The sequence below is a fragment of the Equus quagga genome, chromosome 11 (genome assembly GCF_021613505.1).
Source record: "Equus quagga isolate Etosha38 chromosome 11, UCLA_HA_Equagga_1.0, whole genome shotgun sequence".
In the NCBI taxonomy this organism is placed as follows: domain Eukaryota; kingdom Metazoa; phylum Chordata; class Mammalia; order Perissodactyla; family Equidae; genus Equus; species Equus quagga.
In genome coordinates, this window is record NC_060277.1 from 91081885 (window position 1) to 91099777 (window position 17893).

Sequence of the window (17893 nt, forward strand, 5' to 3'; positions counted from 1 at the left end):
GCACTCAATAAATGGTATTATCGTATTATTGCCCCTCTACCCAATCTGTAGATAAAAACACTGACCAAGACAGAGGAAGCATACAACCTTGCACCCCACAGCCCACTACTAGAGCCCTCCCTCTACACACCCAACAAAGTCACCCCACAACACACCACCCATCTCACATTGGCCCATCTCCATTTACTCATAAGGTTATCATTTTCAAGACAGTGATGACTACCAAAAAAGTAAATACATAGTTTGGCCTGTTTTTGTCTTAGGGAAGCCATGCTGACTAAGTATCCACAAAACATACTTTTCATAATTATTCTAATGACTAAACAAGCAAATGTTTTAACTCCATGAAAAAATAAAAAATAAAAATACACATCATTAAAAAGACAGATCACAAGCCAAAATGGTAACAGTGGTTTATATCTTGGTGGGTGGTTTTCCTTGGAATTTTTCTTCTCTCTTTTTTCCGTATTTTCAATAGTAAGCATTTATTAACACATTTATGACAAAACAAATCTCTACATAAAAATTAAGTTTTATGCAAAAAATTTCTTGAAGATTTTAATTGAAATGAGGAAATTAGTTCAAAATATTTAAGTGAAAACACAGAATTCAAAGTTGTACTTATAGTAATATTCAAATTATGTAAATAAGGCATTATGTAAAAAGCCAGAAGGATATATCCCAAAATGCTAACTGTGGTTATTTTTAGGTAGTAGAATTAACGTGTATTTCTGTATGCCTTTCTTAACTGTTCTATATTTTCTATTACAAATGTGCATTACTTTTAAAACTAGAAAAAAAAGTTAAAATACTACAAAAAGATCTATTATAGAACATATTACCCAATTAATACCTTTTATCATGTAGAAATATTATTTTTCCTTAAAATAAGTGGACTACCACTTCACTTGAATATTTTTCCTTGTACAGACATCTCCAATATTTGTTGGAGAGGGTGAATTTAACCCTTTAAAGCTATAGTGAGGTTTACAAACAACTAGAGGATTGAATTTTTTTCATCTAAATTCTCACAGTATTTTATTTTTCAAAGACCTCCTGTTTCTAGTCTTAACAACCCACTTTTGGGGGATTATAGTAAACTCTAACTGCCAGAGAAGAGTCCTTCTATTTATAGAGAATACTAAAGGGCAAATCTGAAAAGCAGAAGCTTAGAAACCAAAACGAATCAATCGTGAGAGCAAGAGTTCATGCTAATTAAATATTTAACTTTTTCTCACCATGTATTTTTCTTTCTGTTCTTTGCTCAGCCCAGAATTCCTTTTCTTCCTGAGTTCAGCCACCTTTTCCTTATATCGCAGCTGCCTCTCTGTTGGGGCCTAAAATGAAAAAGGAGAAAACTGAGAAGCTAGCTAGAAAACCCATTGTGCAATTAAGTTTCAAAATGAAAGCAACCAAAAAGCAGGAGGCAGGGATGCCAGATGTGTTACAACCACCCTGTAAATACTATAGCCATTTTAAAATTCCAAATTGGGCTCCCCCATCACCTAGACCACTACCCTTACTGTCAGTTAATATGAGTTCAGGAATGTACTTACTTTAATATTAACCCAAACAGAACATAAATCAAGGATGCAAGTTCCCATCAAAGCAACAGGAATAAAATAAAGATTGCTTCAATTCAATAGGCATTTATTGAATGCTTACCATTTTCCAAGTACAGATACAAAAATGAATAAAAATTTAAAAACTGATTATGAATAGAACACAAGATAGACAATGAAGAAAAGTGTAGCTACCACTTAAAGAGTGCTTATTCCCTGCCAAGCACTGCAGATAGGTACTTTATGTGCATAATTTACCCTACCAGGGAGGTATTATTTACTCTTTTTATTAACAAGGAAATAATGTTTAGGGAGGTCAGCTGACCTGCCCAAGACCACACAGTTAGAATAACAGAGTCACGGTATTCAAATCCAGATCTGTTTGGCTCCAAAGCCAAATTCCCTCATCACCATGTTTCCTGCGCTATCCACCTATAATCTAACCACAACAGACACCCATATGATGAGCTAAGTATATATCACGTGACAGGGGCTAAACTAACATTCTGAGAACATTATAGTGGGAATACATGAGGAAGGAGAAGATTTGGGAAGAATTCCTACAACAGTGGAGAGTTGCACAAGACCTTGAGGGATAAATACAACCTCTTCTTGGTACAGGTATAGAGTCTTAGGCAGAAAAACAGCAAGAACAAAGACCAAAGGCATTCAGAGAGGAACAAGGAATTAAGTGTAATCAACAGGCATGAATGTTCAGAGAAGAAGGATTAGAGCAAAGCAGCATCTTAGAATCCTAGTAAAGAGGGAAAAGGAAGACAAATGACATAATCAACAAGTGTCAAATGCTAAGGAAAAGCCACTGATGACCTTGGAAACATGCCAGCAGAGTGGAGGGGTCTGAAGGTAAACTACAATGGGTTAAAAAGTGGATGCAAAATGAAGAAATAAACCAGCAAGTGCAATCTTTCAACTAATCAGGATTATCCTTTATAATTATTCTCTTACTATTATTACTAAAGATAGCATGACTCCTTCATTTATGAGGTAGAAGTGTTTGTTTCATTAAAATTTACCATTTGGAAAACAAATATGATTCTGAGTTTATGACTGAAGACCAGTCATTCAGACATACCATAGGAAACAAGAGACATGGATATACCTAAAGACAGTCATGGGGCAGAGGAGAGCCAAGACTTGGCTCTCAAACTGTGAACGGCCAGAGCTTTAACAAGGCCCATACCTGGTGCCTGGTTGCATGCCTGTTGTTGTCATCTTGCCTGTGGGACAGCATCCTTTCTTCTATCTGCTTATCCCGGCTCTGTGCTCTCACCTGCAACCATCAATAATGTCAATAAATCCACCTGCTTCTAAGACTATGTTTACTTAAAGCATAAGAATACCATAGTAATCCCTTGAATTTGTGTTCTGCTTTTACTTTCAAAGGGTCTTCACACTTATATCACAATCTCTAGAAGAAACAGATAAGGCAAACTTCACATTCTGTTTTCTCAGCCATTAACTGAGAATCAGAGAAGTGAAATAATTACAGTCATGCACCACTTAACGATGGGGATACATCCTGAAAAATGCATCATTAGGCAATTTCGTCATCGCCTGAACATCACAGAGTGTACCTACACAAACCGAGATGGGCTAGCCTATCACACACAGGCCATATGGTATTAACTTTATGAGACCACCATCGTACATGCGGTCCATTGTTAACTGAAACATCATTATGCAGCGCATGATTGTACAACGAAATGATGGTCAAGCTAAGATTTTAATTAAGTCTGATGACTCTGAGCCTGGACTCTTTCCACTGTACAAGGGATAAGAAACAGTGTGAGAAGTGCAAGAACAGAGGGAAGAGTACAAAGAAAAGGTTGAATACCTGTGGTCAAGTCTATAGGGAAACTTAAATCTGTAGTTATGTGTTCTTAAATTACATTAGCTCTCCAACAGTTTCAATTTCATCTTCTCAGAAGTGAAGAACTCATATCCAACTGCCTATTCAACTTCAACACTAAAACTCATCATGGTCACAAGAGAATGACTGATATTCTCCCACAAATCTACTCCACCCAAATCTTCCCTGTATCAATAAACAGCAACATCTTCTAAACAACTGTTCAGGTCAAAAATCTGAATGCCACCCTTGATTCTTCTCTTTCTCTCACACCTCACATCAAATTTATTAGGTTGCTCCCTCTAACATACATCCTGAATCCAATCAATTCTTACTATCCCCACTGATAGAACACTAGTCCAGGCCACCATCTATTACCTGAACTCTAGAGCAGCCTTCCAACTAGTCTACCCTGGGTCAACTCTTGCCCCTTCCAGTCCATTCCCCACATACAAGCAAGCTGTGATTTTAAAAAGTGTTTATGAAATTACATCACACCTGCTGAAGCCCTTCAAATGTTCCCCATTGCCACCAGAATAAAAACATACACCTTGTGCCAACGCCTATAGGTTCTTCATGACCTGGATCTTGCTTCCACATTTCCCATCATGCTCCAGCCACACAGGCATACTTTCAGTCCCCCAAACCCAACAGTTTATCCCCACCTCACAGCCTTTGCACTTGCTCACCCTACTTAGATCTCTTCTCTTAGATCTTGACGCAACCAAACTGCCTCTTTGCCATCAGTCATGACTCAGATCAAATGCCGACTCCAGAACGTCTTCCTTAACGACCCAAGCAAAAGCAATGCCATAGCCCCATTAGCCCCAGTCACTCTCTGTATCTATAGCCTGTTTGTTCCCCACAGGATTTATCACTACGTGAAATTCGCATTTACTGATTAATTCATATGTTGATTTTACCTCCCCCATGAGAATGTAAGCTCCTTGAATGCAGTCTTTCATCTCATTTACAGCATCCTCAGATACCTGTACAGTGTTTGGCACATACAGTCACAGAAATCTGACTGAATAAAAACGGTAAAATCATTGATTGTAATTGTTTACCAGGAAACTCAGAGCAATCATGTACATGTAAGTACTTAAAAAATTCTAGAGCTTTTAATAAATGTGAGGATCATTAGTCTAATCTTTCCATTGGGGTTCCAAATGTAATAAAAATATGTATCTTTCAGAAAATTCTCCTGATCCTCCAAGCACATGTTCCAGTGCTAAAGATGGATTACGCTGCCCTGATTCCCCTTGTAAAGAAGAGAGCACAAAAGAGGAAAAATTCAGGAAATGCTTTCCTTTCTTCAGATTTTTGTTGCCCAAACTGAAATTTTTCTTTTTCTTTTTTAAAAATAAATTGCTCAAGGTAACATGGTCCTATTGCTACAAGCCAACAAGCTTTTTGACACATTTTTTTTATTAAAGATTGGCACCTGCACTAACATGTTGCCAATCTTTTTTTTTTCTTCTTCTTCTTCCCAAAGCCCCCCAGTACACAGCTGTATATTCTAGTTGTGAGTGCCCCTGGTTGTGCTATGTGAGATGCCACCTCAGCATGGCATGATGAGGGGCGCGATGTCCTCGCCCAGGATCCTAACCTGCGAAACGCTGGGCCACCAAAGTGGAGCGTGCGAACTTAACCACTCAGCCAAGGGGCCGGCCCCGCCAACAATTTTTAAAGTTAGACCTTACGAAGACTTTTACGTAAAACCATCCACAGTATCAGATGGTTAGATTTAAAGAGAAGTGTTGGAGAACAACTCTCAAAAAACAGAGATCACAGTCATTTTCAGAGAAAGAAGTACTTAACACCTTGTCAGCATCTGATGCAGATGTCCGCAGAGCTGTTCCATTTTATGTGGTCTCAGACTAAGGGAAGACAATGGGAAGCCCTACCACTTAGTCTCACACAGAGTAGAAGAAACTGCCTTGTTTACACAAGAGATTTGGAATGAAGAATAAGAGTAAGTGTCCTCAACCTTAAAATCCACATAAGCACTGAAAATACACTACTTTGCTGAAACACTAAACACACAAACTTTCTATCACGGTGTCTACTTGTAAACAAGAGAACAAATTCCTGAATCAGAGAGAGTTGACCTTAGCTGGGGAATCTAACTCCTCGCAGGATGAAACTGGCTCAGACAGGAACAAACCCATGACCCTGGCCTTATTAGCAAAACAACAACCACAAAAAAAACAATTAATACTTTGGTCTAACCAGCTTGGATAACCTGTCCAAATACAACCCAAGCAATCCATTTAATTAATAACATTTTCAATTCTTGCTTCCCCATAATTAGTTTTTGGTTCTATCCTTGGCAGCAGCAACCCACGCAGGAACATACACAATAGGATCTTAGGCTCTACTCCTAAACCCATTATTCCAAAAACCCAAAGGTTATCCAGGACTCTGTTTTTCAAGAATTTAAAACAAGAATAAGCCAAGAGCAGGTGTAATTGAAAGTAACAACAAAAAAGGAAAAGTATTCCGCAGAAATAAATGGAGAAAGAGAAGAATTATGAAAAACTTTTTAAAAGTAAAATGTCTTCATAGATTTATAAGAAGAGAAGCTAATACGTAAATATCGAGATCATATATTTATGCAAATTATTTCTTAGTGGAAAAGGTTCCTAGCAGTCTTTGAAGTTAATTTTCAATGGAAAGTATCAATGCACTAGAAGGTGATGCTGCAAATATTTCATATTTAACCTCCTTGTTAATTTCTTTCAAAGCACCCATTACGTATTATAATTCTTTTATTTGTCCGTTTAACTGGCTCTTTAAAAAAAAAGTTGTTTTTTATGATGTTTTCTCCACTAGAATGTAAGAAAGACCTTGCCCATTTTGTTCACACTATATCCCCACGGTTTAGCAAAGTGCCTGGCAGATGGTAAGCACTCAATAAGTATATGCTGAATAAATGAGAATACAATTACCTTGCATTCGTCAGCTGAGAGATTATGATAGAGCGGGCATCCTGAAATGGAGAAATGTCTCTCGTGTTTTCCTGTAAGGTGTCCTGTTAAAGGAGGGAAAAACTTAATCTCAAGATAGAACAAGATTTAAGCTTAGAAAGTGATATTTTTCTCCATGACAAACCTCTTTCTTTGCTCTATCATTTTTATCAAATATATGTCTGATCACAGATTGAATCCATCAAAGGCAACTGCTGTTAGGGCCATAACCTGCACCAACAATAAATTCTTTTCTTCCACAAGCTGGATCTGGCAATCTTTGAATGTACTCGTGTATGTTCGATATAAATTGTAGTTCCTTCTGTTCGGATGATATATTTCTCAAATTCCAAAATATTATAAAGCCATACATTTATAAAAAAGGCACAAAATTACAAGCAGGATTATTTTCTTTTGGTGGACTTTAACATTCCTATGCTAAAGTGATCAAGTCATATGTATAATAAGTGTACTTTCCTTTCTATTCTGCAATGCTATTCAATCTGAATTGAACTTTTTAATAATCAAAAACACCTCATGAAAAATGGAGAAAGAAATGGCCTTTTCTATCATATTAGTAAATACATTTTAATAATTTTGGACCAGATGAAATATATTCATTTTGGGGGGAGGCGGGGCTGGTTTTGTTTAAAGATTTAGGCTTCTTCTATAATCAAACTTTTAAACAGGCAGTTTGCACCAGGCCCTCTTATGAGGGGAAAGTGTTAGGAGTAACAATAGAGAAAGCTCATTTTATCTAAAGGAGTATCTCTTCATTTTTTTGTTTTTCATGTGGTTTGTGAAAAGACAGAGGGAACTGAATAAACACACATTATTTCCTTTTTATATGTCTCTTCAACCAGCAGGTTTATAAAATACCTAAGATTGAGAGGAATGGTGAGACAATGCTAATGAGATAAGAAGATAAATTAGTTAACCTAAATTGCAAGTCTACAAAAATCTTCACATTTCTTTCATAGAAAAAAGACAATTTTGGATAAAGGAGACATTGGGATTTAAAAATTATACAACATGATTTATAGAGTAAGCTTTAAAGGGCAAAAATAATCCAAGCACTGAGGGCGGGGGGAATTAATATAGGATATACAGGCTGCCATTTCTCTGGGAGTGTATTACTAGAAATGTAATTTCAGAGATCCATACAATTGATTTTGGACACAAAAAACTACCCTCAGAAATCAAAGACCGCATGTAAAATGTAAGATCCCGGCTGCAGCACACCTTGTGAGGTATCATGCATCTACACTTCCAAGCACACTACTCCAGTCATGTCTTATTATTTTATGTAAGCTAAAACCGATCTAATGCATCTATATTAAAAGTTTAAAAAATGACGGCTGATCAATTGACCTAGTAATTCCACTGCTATGAATTTATCCAACAGATTTTCTAGAAAGACACCAAAATATGTACATACAAGGCTATCCATTACAGTACTGTTCAAAGAACTAAACATGAGAAATAATCAAAATGTCAGTGAATAGGGACTGGCCCCATGGCGAGCGGTTAAGTTCGTGGGCTCCACTCGGGCAGTCTAGGGTTTCGCCGGTTCAGATCCTAGGTGAAGACCTAGCACTGTTCGTCAAGCCATGCTGAGGCGGCGTCCCACACAGCAGAGCCAGGAGGACCTACAACTAGAATATACAACTACGTACTGGGGGGCTTTGGGGAGAAAAAGGAAAAAAAAAAGATTGGCAACAGATGTTAGCTTCAGGGCCAATCTTTAAAAAAAAAAGTCAAAGAATATGGGACAATTTAAATAATTTATGAACTAGCAACATAATGGAATTCTCTATATCCTTTAAACAGATGGACCTCTAAGTGCTAATAACGTAAAATATCCAAGATGTCTAACCAACCATTGTATAGTTTCATTTTTATGAATAACAAAAAAGAAATATATGTATATAAACGTGCTTATATATGTACAGAAACTTACTAGAAGCATTCATAAAAAACTACCAACAGTAGTTTTACATCTGGGGCATGATTCTGAGCATGTGAGTGGAGGACTTTTACTTGTGCACTTCTAACCCTCCTGTAGGGTTTTAATTTATCAAAAGCACATGATACTTTTCTACCAAAATTATCAAGAAAAATTAATGACATTGTTTCTCCTAAGATAAGGAGTGGAATAGGATCAAGAATAATTTTGGAAGGTCAGGTTCATACTTTTCAAACTTCACCAGTACATTAAAACCAAAAGTCACAGTAAACTTTCCTCTGATGCAACAGATTTACACTTACCCTCTCATCTACCCCATTAAGGAGGCTAAGTCCTGGGCACAAATAACACACAACCAGGCCCCTACTCTGACCTCATCTCCATCTGCCCCAGGCATATTGGCACTAAGTATGCCTCAAACTGGTTACACATCCTCCTGCCCCAGATCCTTTGCACTTGCTGTCCCCTCTACCCATAATGCTTATCCCCCAAATACTCAAATGGCTCAGTCTCTCTCTTCTTCCACGTTTCTGCTCAAATGTCATCATATCAGAGTCGCTTTCCTAATCTACTGTGTGTGTGTGTGCGCACGTGCACAATATCCTACCCTCTCTGCACTCCTTACTTTATTTTCCTTCATAGCACATATGTCTAGCTGATGTATCATGCATCTATCTGTTTTGCTTTCCCCAGTTAGACTGCAAGCTCCATGAGGGTAGAGACTTTGACCTGTTCACAACGACATCCCCAGGACTTAAAACAGTGTCTAGTACATGGTAAATATTCAGTAAGAATTAAATGACTGATTAAACATAGTACATAAAAGTAACAATTTAGGGATGCAGGGATAAGGCTCGTTTCCTTGCTCTGTGGCAAGTAGATCCCCTTGCCCTCTTAAAGCATACTAGCTATCTTTTGTACTAGTGTTTATACAATGAAGTCATCTGTTCTTGGTTTTTCATGATTTATCCCAAGGAAATTGACTTAGGTCTGAAATAAGTACCGTGAGTGATGACTGGCATGGCGTTCAGGGGAATTCCTACTCTATTTATGCACTTTGATGGGCTGAAATTATCTGGGAAACTGCTGCTAAGACCAGGAAAGCATCCAAATAAGTAAAATACAGGGGACAATGTACTGGTGCCCTGCAAAATAGCAACTTACTCTGTTCTACCTTTTTTCTGAGTCTGAGGACCACATTCTAAGGCTAAATTTGAGATGCAGACCCATAGTAAAAGGCCCCTTAGCTCTCAATCACCGCCTTCCAACTCTAGACAAAAGCTCAAGCCCCACATTTGCACCTAAGTTTACCTAAGGAGCAATAAGGTTTAAACCACTACAAAAATCTCTCAGTAAGGGGGTAAAAGTCATAAGAAAACAATGAAATGTCCATTTATCTGAGACGAAACATTTATCTACTTGACACTTCCTAAGTACACAAAGCCACAAGACTTAAAGCTACTGAAGTCACAAAAGGCCAGGGTCTCGTCTGTACTCTTTCAGTGTCTTACCCTCTTGAGGAGAAATCTGTTTTTCTCATTTTCTCAACAGGTATGGCCAACCACTATTCTGCACTAGCTTATGCTCTATTAGTCCTCATTAAGCTTGAACTATGTACCATGCAATGAGGTATTTGGAGATAACTGGTCTTCTGCTTTGTTTTTGCTGGAAAGAGAATTTTTCACTGGGAAAAGCTCTCAATAAACTGAATGGTGCATCACAGTTAATTTCCTTGCACCCAGATCTATTACTATGGACAATAGGCCAATAAGCAGAAATGCTTTTATTCAAGCAGGCAACCCACTTGTTACTCTGAGCATGTGATCACTGAAGAGCCTAAGAAGCTAGGTTGCAAGAGAACACTAAACATTTCTCGGTGATCCCAATTCCAGAGGGATAGAGAACCACAAAACACACGTGTCATAAAGCTGGGGCACACTTACCTAGAGAATTACAGCCTGGTGTAGGACACTTCATATTGAAATTGTAGCTTTCATGGAAGCGACGACGCTTGGGGCGATGAGAGAGATCACTGCCTGAGTCTTTCAAGGACATGTCTTTGGCAATGCTCTCATCATGAGACACGTTGGGGCTGGAGATGTCAATGTCAGACTCAGAAGAAGGTGCATTTCCAGTTGGAGTTCGAGGTGGAGACTCATCATGATCAGCTGTATTTTTAGTTTCTATGGTAAAAGCAATTGGTAGAACTCACGAATGGGGTTCATTTACCTAAAGGTTTATCACTTAAAAGACGTTATGGGCTTCCCAGATCCTCTTTCTATCATATAACCAGTAACTTTTAGCCATTTATCTGCTCTAAGGCTAAATGGAAAAGGAACAGAAACTAACATCATTCCTTTTGTGCAAGTTTACATTCTGACTAAAATTAAATTTGGAGTTTACCTAATACATATTGCACTTATCTGTGTTTCTCCTAAGCTCCCAATCATGAGTAATCAAAACCGATGGAAATAAATTTTTAAAAAGCATTACCATCCACTTTCCTTCCAGGAGATACAGAGGATGGAAGACAACTCAAATGGTTGTCTTTCTGGATGACATTGAACACACTTGGTGTGAGAGTGTTGAACGTGCCTGACTCTTGAGTTAGCTGTGGTAATCTAAGAATTTCGACTCTAAAGCAGGGATTGCAAACCAAATGCCTACAGGGACTGAGCAAGGCCAAACAGAGAGCTGACTGTCCATCTCCAGGTGACAACCACTATTCAGCTGCAAGCAATTATTACTGTGGGTGAAAGGCCACCTACTGTTCCCAGATCTTTCCACTTTTTAAAAGAAACTAGTAACCCATGTTTTTATATGAAATCGCTGTATTTTCAAACACTGGCAACAAATATTTCTTTTTTTTTTTTATTAAAGATTGGCACCTGAGCTAACATCTGTTGCCAATCTTCTTTTCTTTTTCTTTTCTGCTTTATCTCTCCAAATCCCCCCCGTACATAGTTGTATATCTTAGTTGTGGGTCCTTCTAGTTGTGGCATGTGGGATGCCACCTCAATGTGGCCTGATGAGTGGTGCCATGTCCGTGCCCAGGATCTGAACCAGTGAAACCCTGGGCCACGGCAGTGGAGTGCACAAACTTAACCACTCGGCCACAGGGCCGGCCCCACAATTTTTTTTTTTAATGTAAGTACTATGCAAGCAAACCAACCGACCATGTTGGCAGGCTAGAAGCTCACCAGTCTGTAACCTCTGCTCTAAGGCCTCTGATTCGGGCTTGCCATTCCCCATTACTGAAGGTCACTCTTCCTCAGAAATTCAGGGATAAATGAACTGATAAGCATGGCTGTAAGAAAATCTGGTTCAAGCCTTCTTTATCTGTGGGTGAGAGGTCCCCCAGTCTCTTCTGCCTATTGCAGGTCCCATCTAATACACTCTAGCTATTCTGACCCTCAAGAATACACCAGTACCAAACTGTCCTCAGCAAGACATAAGAAAGGAATCAGGCAAACAGCATTCACCTAGCTGGATTTTGTCAGTATTAGGCATCTATCTGCAGTGGCCCCATGCCTTCCTTACGAGGAAATTGAGGGGCCGGCCCAGTGGTGCAGCAGTTAAGTGCGCACGTTCCGCTTTGGCGGCCTGGGTTTCGCCAATTCGTATCCCGGGTGCAGGCATGGCACCACTTGTCACGCCATGCTGTGGTAGGTGTCCCACGTATAAAGTAGAGGAAGATGGACATGGATGTTAGCTCAGGGCCAGTCTTCCTCAGCAACAAGAGGAGGACTGGCAGCAGCTGTTAGCTCAGGGCTAATCTTCCTCAAAAAAAAAAAAAAAAAGGAAATTGACCACACTCTCTCTGTAATGGGTGCAAATCATACCATACCCACTCACCTCTATCTGAAAAGTCAACTACTTGTTCAGTTTCCGAGCCAGATGAACGAGTCTGCCGAAGGGGGTATTTTTTCGGAGTCACTGGGGTAGGCTGCTGCTGACTACGGGTCACTCTCCTGGTAGAATAAGCAGGCTCCTCAGTGCCAAAAGACTGCAAATTTCGAACAGGGCTGGAATCTGATCCCGATTTTAAAAAATAATAAAATAATTAAAGAAAAAAGAAGGGTATCTCTTTTATTTTCCAACCATATGATTTATCAGCATGCAGGCCTTCCTCTTTATATTTCACAAAATCCAACAAATTATTTTTATCGAATAAAGTATTAGTTACTATTAGCTAGATAAAATAAACAAATCCTATTTATTTATTACATAAAATATAAGCAAAAGAACCTAGATCAGGTGTAGAGATGTAATATAGTGTAGAATCAAAAGCTTAGGTTCTGGAACCAAGACTGAACGTGATTCAACCCCACTCCATCATACCAACTAGCCGTGGCATCTTGGGCAAGCTCATCCCTCCAAGCCTGTTCCCTGAGCTATAAAAACAGGAAAATACTACTAGCACATTCCTCATACATCTGTTGTGAGGAATAAGGGAGCTAATTCGTGGAAGGCACTTAATGTAGATCTAGTGCTTTATAAATATTAGCTGCATCCTCTCTTTCTTCCCTTACTCTAATCCACCATAACACAGATATTCTACTACTAAAGGTGTAACAACATAAAAATAGTTCCTTTATTCAGAGATATCTTTTCTTCTTCCTGATTACCCTCTCTGACACCCCAAAGCAAAATCGTAATAGATTCACAAAGGGTAAGGCAAGAACATAGCTTTTTACAATTTTTTTGGATGGCAAAACCTATTCTGAAGCGCCCAAGTAGCCTTTTTACATCTCCAATGTGATGACGCTTAAACAAAGAATAAAAGAAAATCGAAGCCAAAATTAAAGCATATTTTAAACAATAAAAAAATCTTAATATGTAAATGTTACAGATTCTCCAAAGAAAACAAGTGGAATCCTCAAACTTGTGTGAAATTAGCACACAGCTAGCTTGTCAGTACGCACACTCCAGGGGGCTCCCTTTATAATGCAGTCCACACGTTCGCTTACAGAGGGACCCCTTACACAGAACATACTGTAAATGGTGCCCCCAGGGGTTGTGTAACTCTGTGGTCATGAAGTAAAATAACTAGAAAGAGACCCAGAGCTCATGTATTTCCTAGACATCCTAAATATTTACAACTTTCAGGTGTCCAGAGCCTGGTCAAATACACTTTCTAAGAACATTATGCCCCTTCCTTTGCATATACTCTTCCCTTTGCCTATAAGAACACTTTCCCATCTTTCAACTTATACATTCCTACTAGATTCTTTAAGATTTCCATCTGGGAGATCTGCCCTAAGTTGGCTGCCCCATCTCTGGGCTTCCATAGTACTCTATGCAAACCTCTCTCAGAGCCTTACCACAATGCATTACTGTGATCAGTTTATATTTCTATATCTCGCACTAAACTGTGAGCTCCTTGAGGGCAGGAACTATGATTGTTCTATCATGGCATTCCAGTACATAGCACAGTCTCAGAATTATAGTAGCCATTTAATATTCCCATTGTGCTAAAAAATTTAAAAAAGTTGAGAAATCAAAAGACAACAGCTATACTTTAGCTGAAATGTTAAATTCAAAAATAAAGTTAGAAACAGTTGTTGAGAGACAATGTTACCACTTTCTTGCTTGAAAAACTGATGTTTCTCTCTCATTTTGCAACATGTGCACACAGCAGTAACCAAAGCAGCACTATTTAAGAGCTCAAAGTATATTACACTTTTTTCCCCTTTAATCCATTATCACCTATTGATTACCATCTTTTTGTATTAACTGCAACCTTCTTTCCTCCCCCAGGGAATCCCAGAGCGAAGCCAGGAGGGGACAGGGGTACCCTCCAATCTAAGCCCAGATGGCCAATTAGACTAGAGAAACCTCCAAGAGACCGAGACTCTCTATTCTTTGCTACCAAAGCAAAATTTGGGGTATTTACAACTGATAGTTGGCTCAACTATTTACATCTACTAATTGTGTATCTGACTATATTACAGAATTAAACACAGTTTTAGAAATATTGGGCCTCTTCCAATAAAGTTCAAGAGACTAAGTCTCTAAGCCTAAACCATTGTAACAGAAAGTGAAAAGGTAACATTCCCATTTTACTGACAGGAAAACTGTAATCTAAGAAAAATTAAATGACTCAAGACGTACATGTGACACCCATCCATTATACCAGACATAGTTCCTTTGGGTCTACAAACTGGACAGCACTCCCATTATTTTGAAAGACCTGATACTTCTGTAGTCACTCATTCTGCATTTTACCAGATTCTGTCATCTACATCGAGGCAAGGGATCAGTTTCCATGTTAACTAGCACAATAATATGATGACCAGTCAGTCAGCTATGAGGCACCGTCAGGAAGAAGGAAGCCTTTTACCTTGGGAACTCTGGCTCAGCCGGGCTGAGGAGCGGGTGACTCGGGCAGATCGCCGGGATGTGCCATCACTCTCTGAACTGTCTGTGTGCTCGAGATCTGTAGAAAAATCGGAATCTTCGGTTCCATCTGAACTACTGCCTGCATTCCTCTGTAACACCATAGATCCAGACATTAGCACAGAAGCATTTACTCTGCGGGTTTGTATTAACACTGGAAATATCAACCATGATGCTCAAAACACCAAGTTCAAACCTAAGAAGGATTCCACAGCCAACTTCCCTTTACTGAGAGCATTTAAATGGAACAACCTACAAATAATGCACCTTTATTAAATAAATGAAGAAAGAGAATTAATTTTTACTGTATTATCACTAATTCTGAAACAAGTCCATTTGAAGGCGAGTACCACAAACTGGAAATAAAAGTATCTAACTCCAAATAGTCTGGCTGACGGTAACCATGCACTTTATATAAAGTCCAAGGTAGTGAGAAAAATGTTAGTGCTAGACTCCATTTAACTTTAGGGTAGCTTTTGTTCAAAGTCTCCATAAACAGCTATCACATTTTTAAAAACCATACACAAACTCAAAATATCATGGTCCACAACTCTGATCACAAAAGAACATAAGCAGAAAAACAGTAAAATTCTTTCTTACGTTATTTACCTTTGTAGTTTCTCTACATGAATACTTTCAAAAAAAAAAAAAGCTCGCACATGAAGACTCGTAAGTATTCAAACACAGAGGGCTTTTTTATTTTCTTTTTATTAAAAATTATTTGTCAATTATTTGCCTCCCGAGGCATGATTAGCCAGAAAGATAACTTTTACCAATTGAGCATTAACACTATACTCTTTACTAAACCAGAAAAGGAAGAGTATTTGCTAAAAAAACAATACAAAGATTCAAACCACAAGTCCCCTACTCTTTATTCAAAAACCCTCAGAGCCAGTTGTGGTTAGAATTCATAACTTTTTAGGTTTTTGGAAAGAAAATACTCTGCAAATAACACCCAGAATCAAACATATTACTATTTCTGCAGCAAGATTATAGAAAGAATCACAGTAAATGAGACACACAAAAACTCTAAGTAGCCTCAGGACAGTTTAGAATAGGTTTGGCCACCAAATAAATTACTAAAGAAACTTACATTTTCAAGAGCTCTTTGTAGTTGGGAATTGCAGGAAGGGGACTAGTGGACCTACTCCAAGGCACCAATACTATTCCTGCATTTGCTGAGCCTTAATAGAAATACCACCTACCAGTGTAGATCATTTTAAGAGATATTAAGAAGGGTAAATATTTTTTTGAAAGCCTCTGTGAAGAGAAAGATTTCTGTAAAAATGAGCAAGACTACCACCCAGCTTTCCAAATGTCAAGAGTAATCTGCCCAGAAATTAGCAGAGGCCCCAGAAAGAGTCACAGAAAATTGATAGGATGAAGGAGGAGTCTTAAAGGTCACCTAGTCCAAGTACCCAAATATTTGAATCCCCAATCATCTCTGACCATCTCTTCCAGGCTTGACTCTCAAACTCAGCTCTTCTCTCAGGCTTTCACCATCTACTTCCCGTCTTACTCCAGAACAGACCATCGCTCCCTCACTTCCCTCCCATAACGCTATGTATACATACTTCCAAGGAGAAAATTTACTAGATCCTTCCACAGCTATTTAAATGTCTGTTTTCTCCATGAGACTGTGATTTCCTTAACCCAAGGATCAAATCTAATTTTTGAATCCCCAGCAACCAGCACGTAGCAAGAAATCAATAAACATTTGTCGAACTGAATTAGATTTGTTCTGTAGTCCTGGCTCTGCCACTGCCTAATTGAGCGGCTTGAAGCACTCCATTAGGCCTCTGTTTGTTTAGCTGCAAAGAGAAGGGGCGAGGGTGTCCCTAGGTGATCTCATAAGTCCCACCCAATTCTAGAAAGTTGCTGATTTTACGAACTGCATTTCTCTAGGCGCTGTCCAACCAAGCAAATAAGGAAAAATTACTGCTTAGGGGCAACAGGCCAGAGTGGGATCCCTTGGGAGTGGGCGCTGCTTCCCTACCACCCGGTCCTCTGCTTTGTTGTACCCCCTGCCCGGAAAGGAAGGATGCTCCAAAACCCCGCCCCTCCACCTATCAGCATCACCAGCCGGAAGGGCCGCGATTCGTGCCACCCAATCGCTGTCCCGCGAAACCGCGCCCCCACGGGACAGACTGCCAAGCGCAGCCAATCAACAAGGAGGGATCGTTCTCTACAGCCAGTCCGAGCGCCGCAGGGCCGGGCCGAGACACTGCCCCCGCACGCGGGGAGGTGACCGTTGGGCCCAAATGGGCGGTGTCACCAGCCAATCAATATGCTCCTAGGCGTTGCAGCGACCAATTAACAAGAAGAACGCCTCCGAGCCAGGCAAGCAGAGGGCGGGAATAGTCGCAGGCATAGGCCGAGGCCAGGGTCGGGCCCACATTTTTCCGTTGGGTACGGACATAAGAGAGGCTTGCTGATCTGGGTTCCGGCGAGCGGGAAGTTGGAACCCAACCAGCGCGAGGCGTGGCCAACTGCGTCACGTTGCTCAATCGACCGTCCTTAGAAACCCGCCACCCCTCCCGTCCCGTTCCTCTCACCTTCCTTCGCGGCATTGCCGGCGGCTGCGGCCCGACGGTTCCGATTCGGGCAGCGGCGGCAGCAGCAGTAGGAACGGTGGCTCCGGCGGGCTCCGTGGCGGCCTCTGTAGCAGTCCCAAGCCTGCGGACGATCCCAAGTGCCTCCTGCTTCACAGCGTCTAGAGCCTTCTGCGCAGGCGCCGCGGGCTGAGGCGCTTTTTCCTTCACTTCCGGCTGGGGCTCGCGTCACCTGACGTTACGGGCCAGAGAGGGTGCTGGGAGGTTTGCTCCTTCGGGTGACGCCAGTGAGCGCCATTTTGGAATTGGGCAGAAAGTGGCACCGATTGAAGAAACCCGGGCCAGCCATTTTTAGGTAGGGGAATGGCCCTTTGTGGGCGTGGGTAGCCATTCTTGTTTGGGGCAGAAGCCTGACAGTTGAAGTTAACGGTTCTCATCTTTACCTTGGGCAAGAATTCCCCTTCCCGGTCGTTTTGATTTCTGAAGTCGAGGAAAGAAACCCCCAGAATCCATCAGGTTGCTGAGATTTAACCCATTCGTTGCCTAATTGGCTAAAGGACGTCTCCGTTTATCAT

General features: G+C 40.1%; 1 protein-coding gene across 2 annotated transcripts in view; it reads right to left on the reverse strand.

Annotated features, from left to right (window-relative positions):
- The window catches only part of KAT7 (lysine acetyltransferase 7), a 30576-nt gene extending 13058 nt beyond the window's left edge, over nucleotides 1–17518 (reverse strand). Inside the window, exons 1-7 of one of the 2 annotated variants that reach the window (XM_046675448.1) lie at nucleotides 17322–17517; nucleotides 14711–14858; nucleotides 12223–12399; nucleotides 10311–10550; nucleotides 6384–6466; nucleotides 2764–2853; nucleotides 1239–1337 (exon numbers count right to left, since the gene is read on the reverse strand). In XM_046675448.1, coding sequence (XP_046531404.1) covers nucleotides 1239–1337; nucleotides 2764–2853; nucleotides 6384–6466; nucleotides 10311–10550; nucleotides 12223–12399; nucleotides 14711–14858; nucleotides 17322–17336 — 852 coding nt within the window. In that variant the 5' untranslated portion in view covers nucleotides 17337–17517. Of the gene's footprint in view, nucleotides 1–1238; nucleotides 1338–2763; nucleotides 2854–6383; nucleotides 6467–10310; nucleotides 10551–12222; nucleotides 12400–14710; nucleotides 14859–17321 lie in introns of both variants that reach the window. The other variant, XM_046675449.1, reaches the window with a different exon arrangement.
- Between the last annotated feature and the right edge of the window lie 375 nt (nucleotides 17519–17893).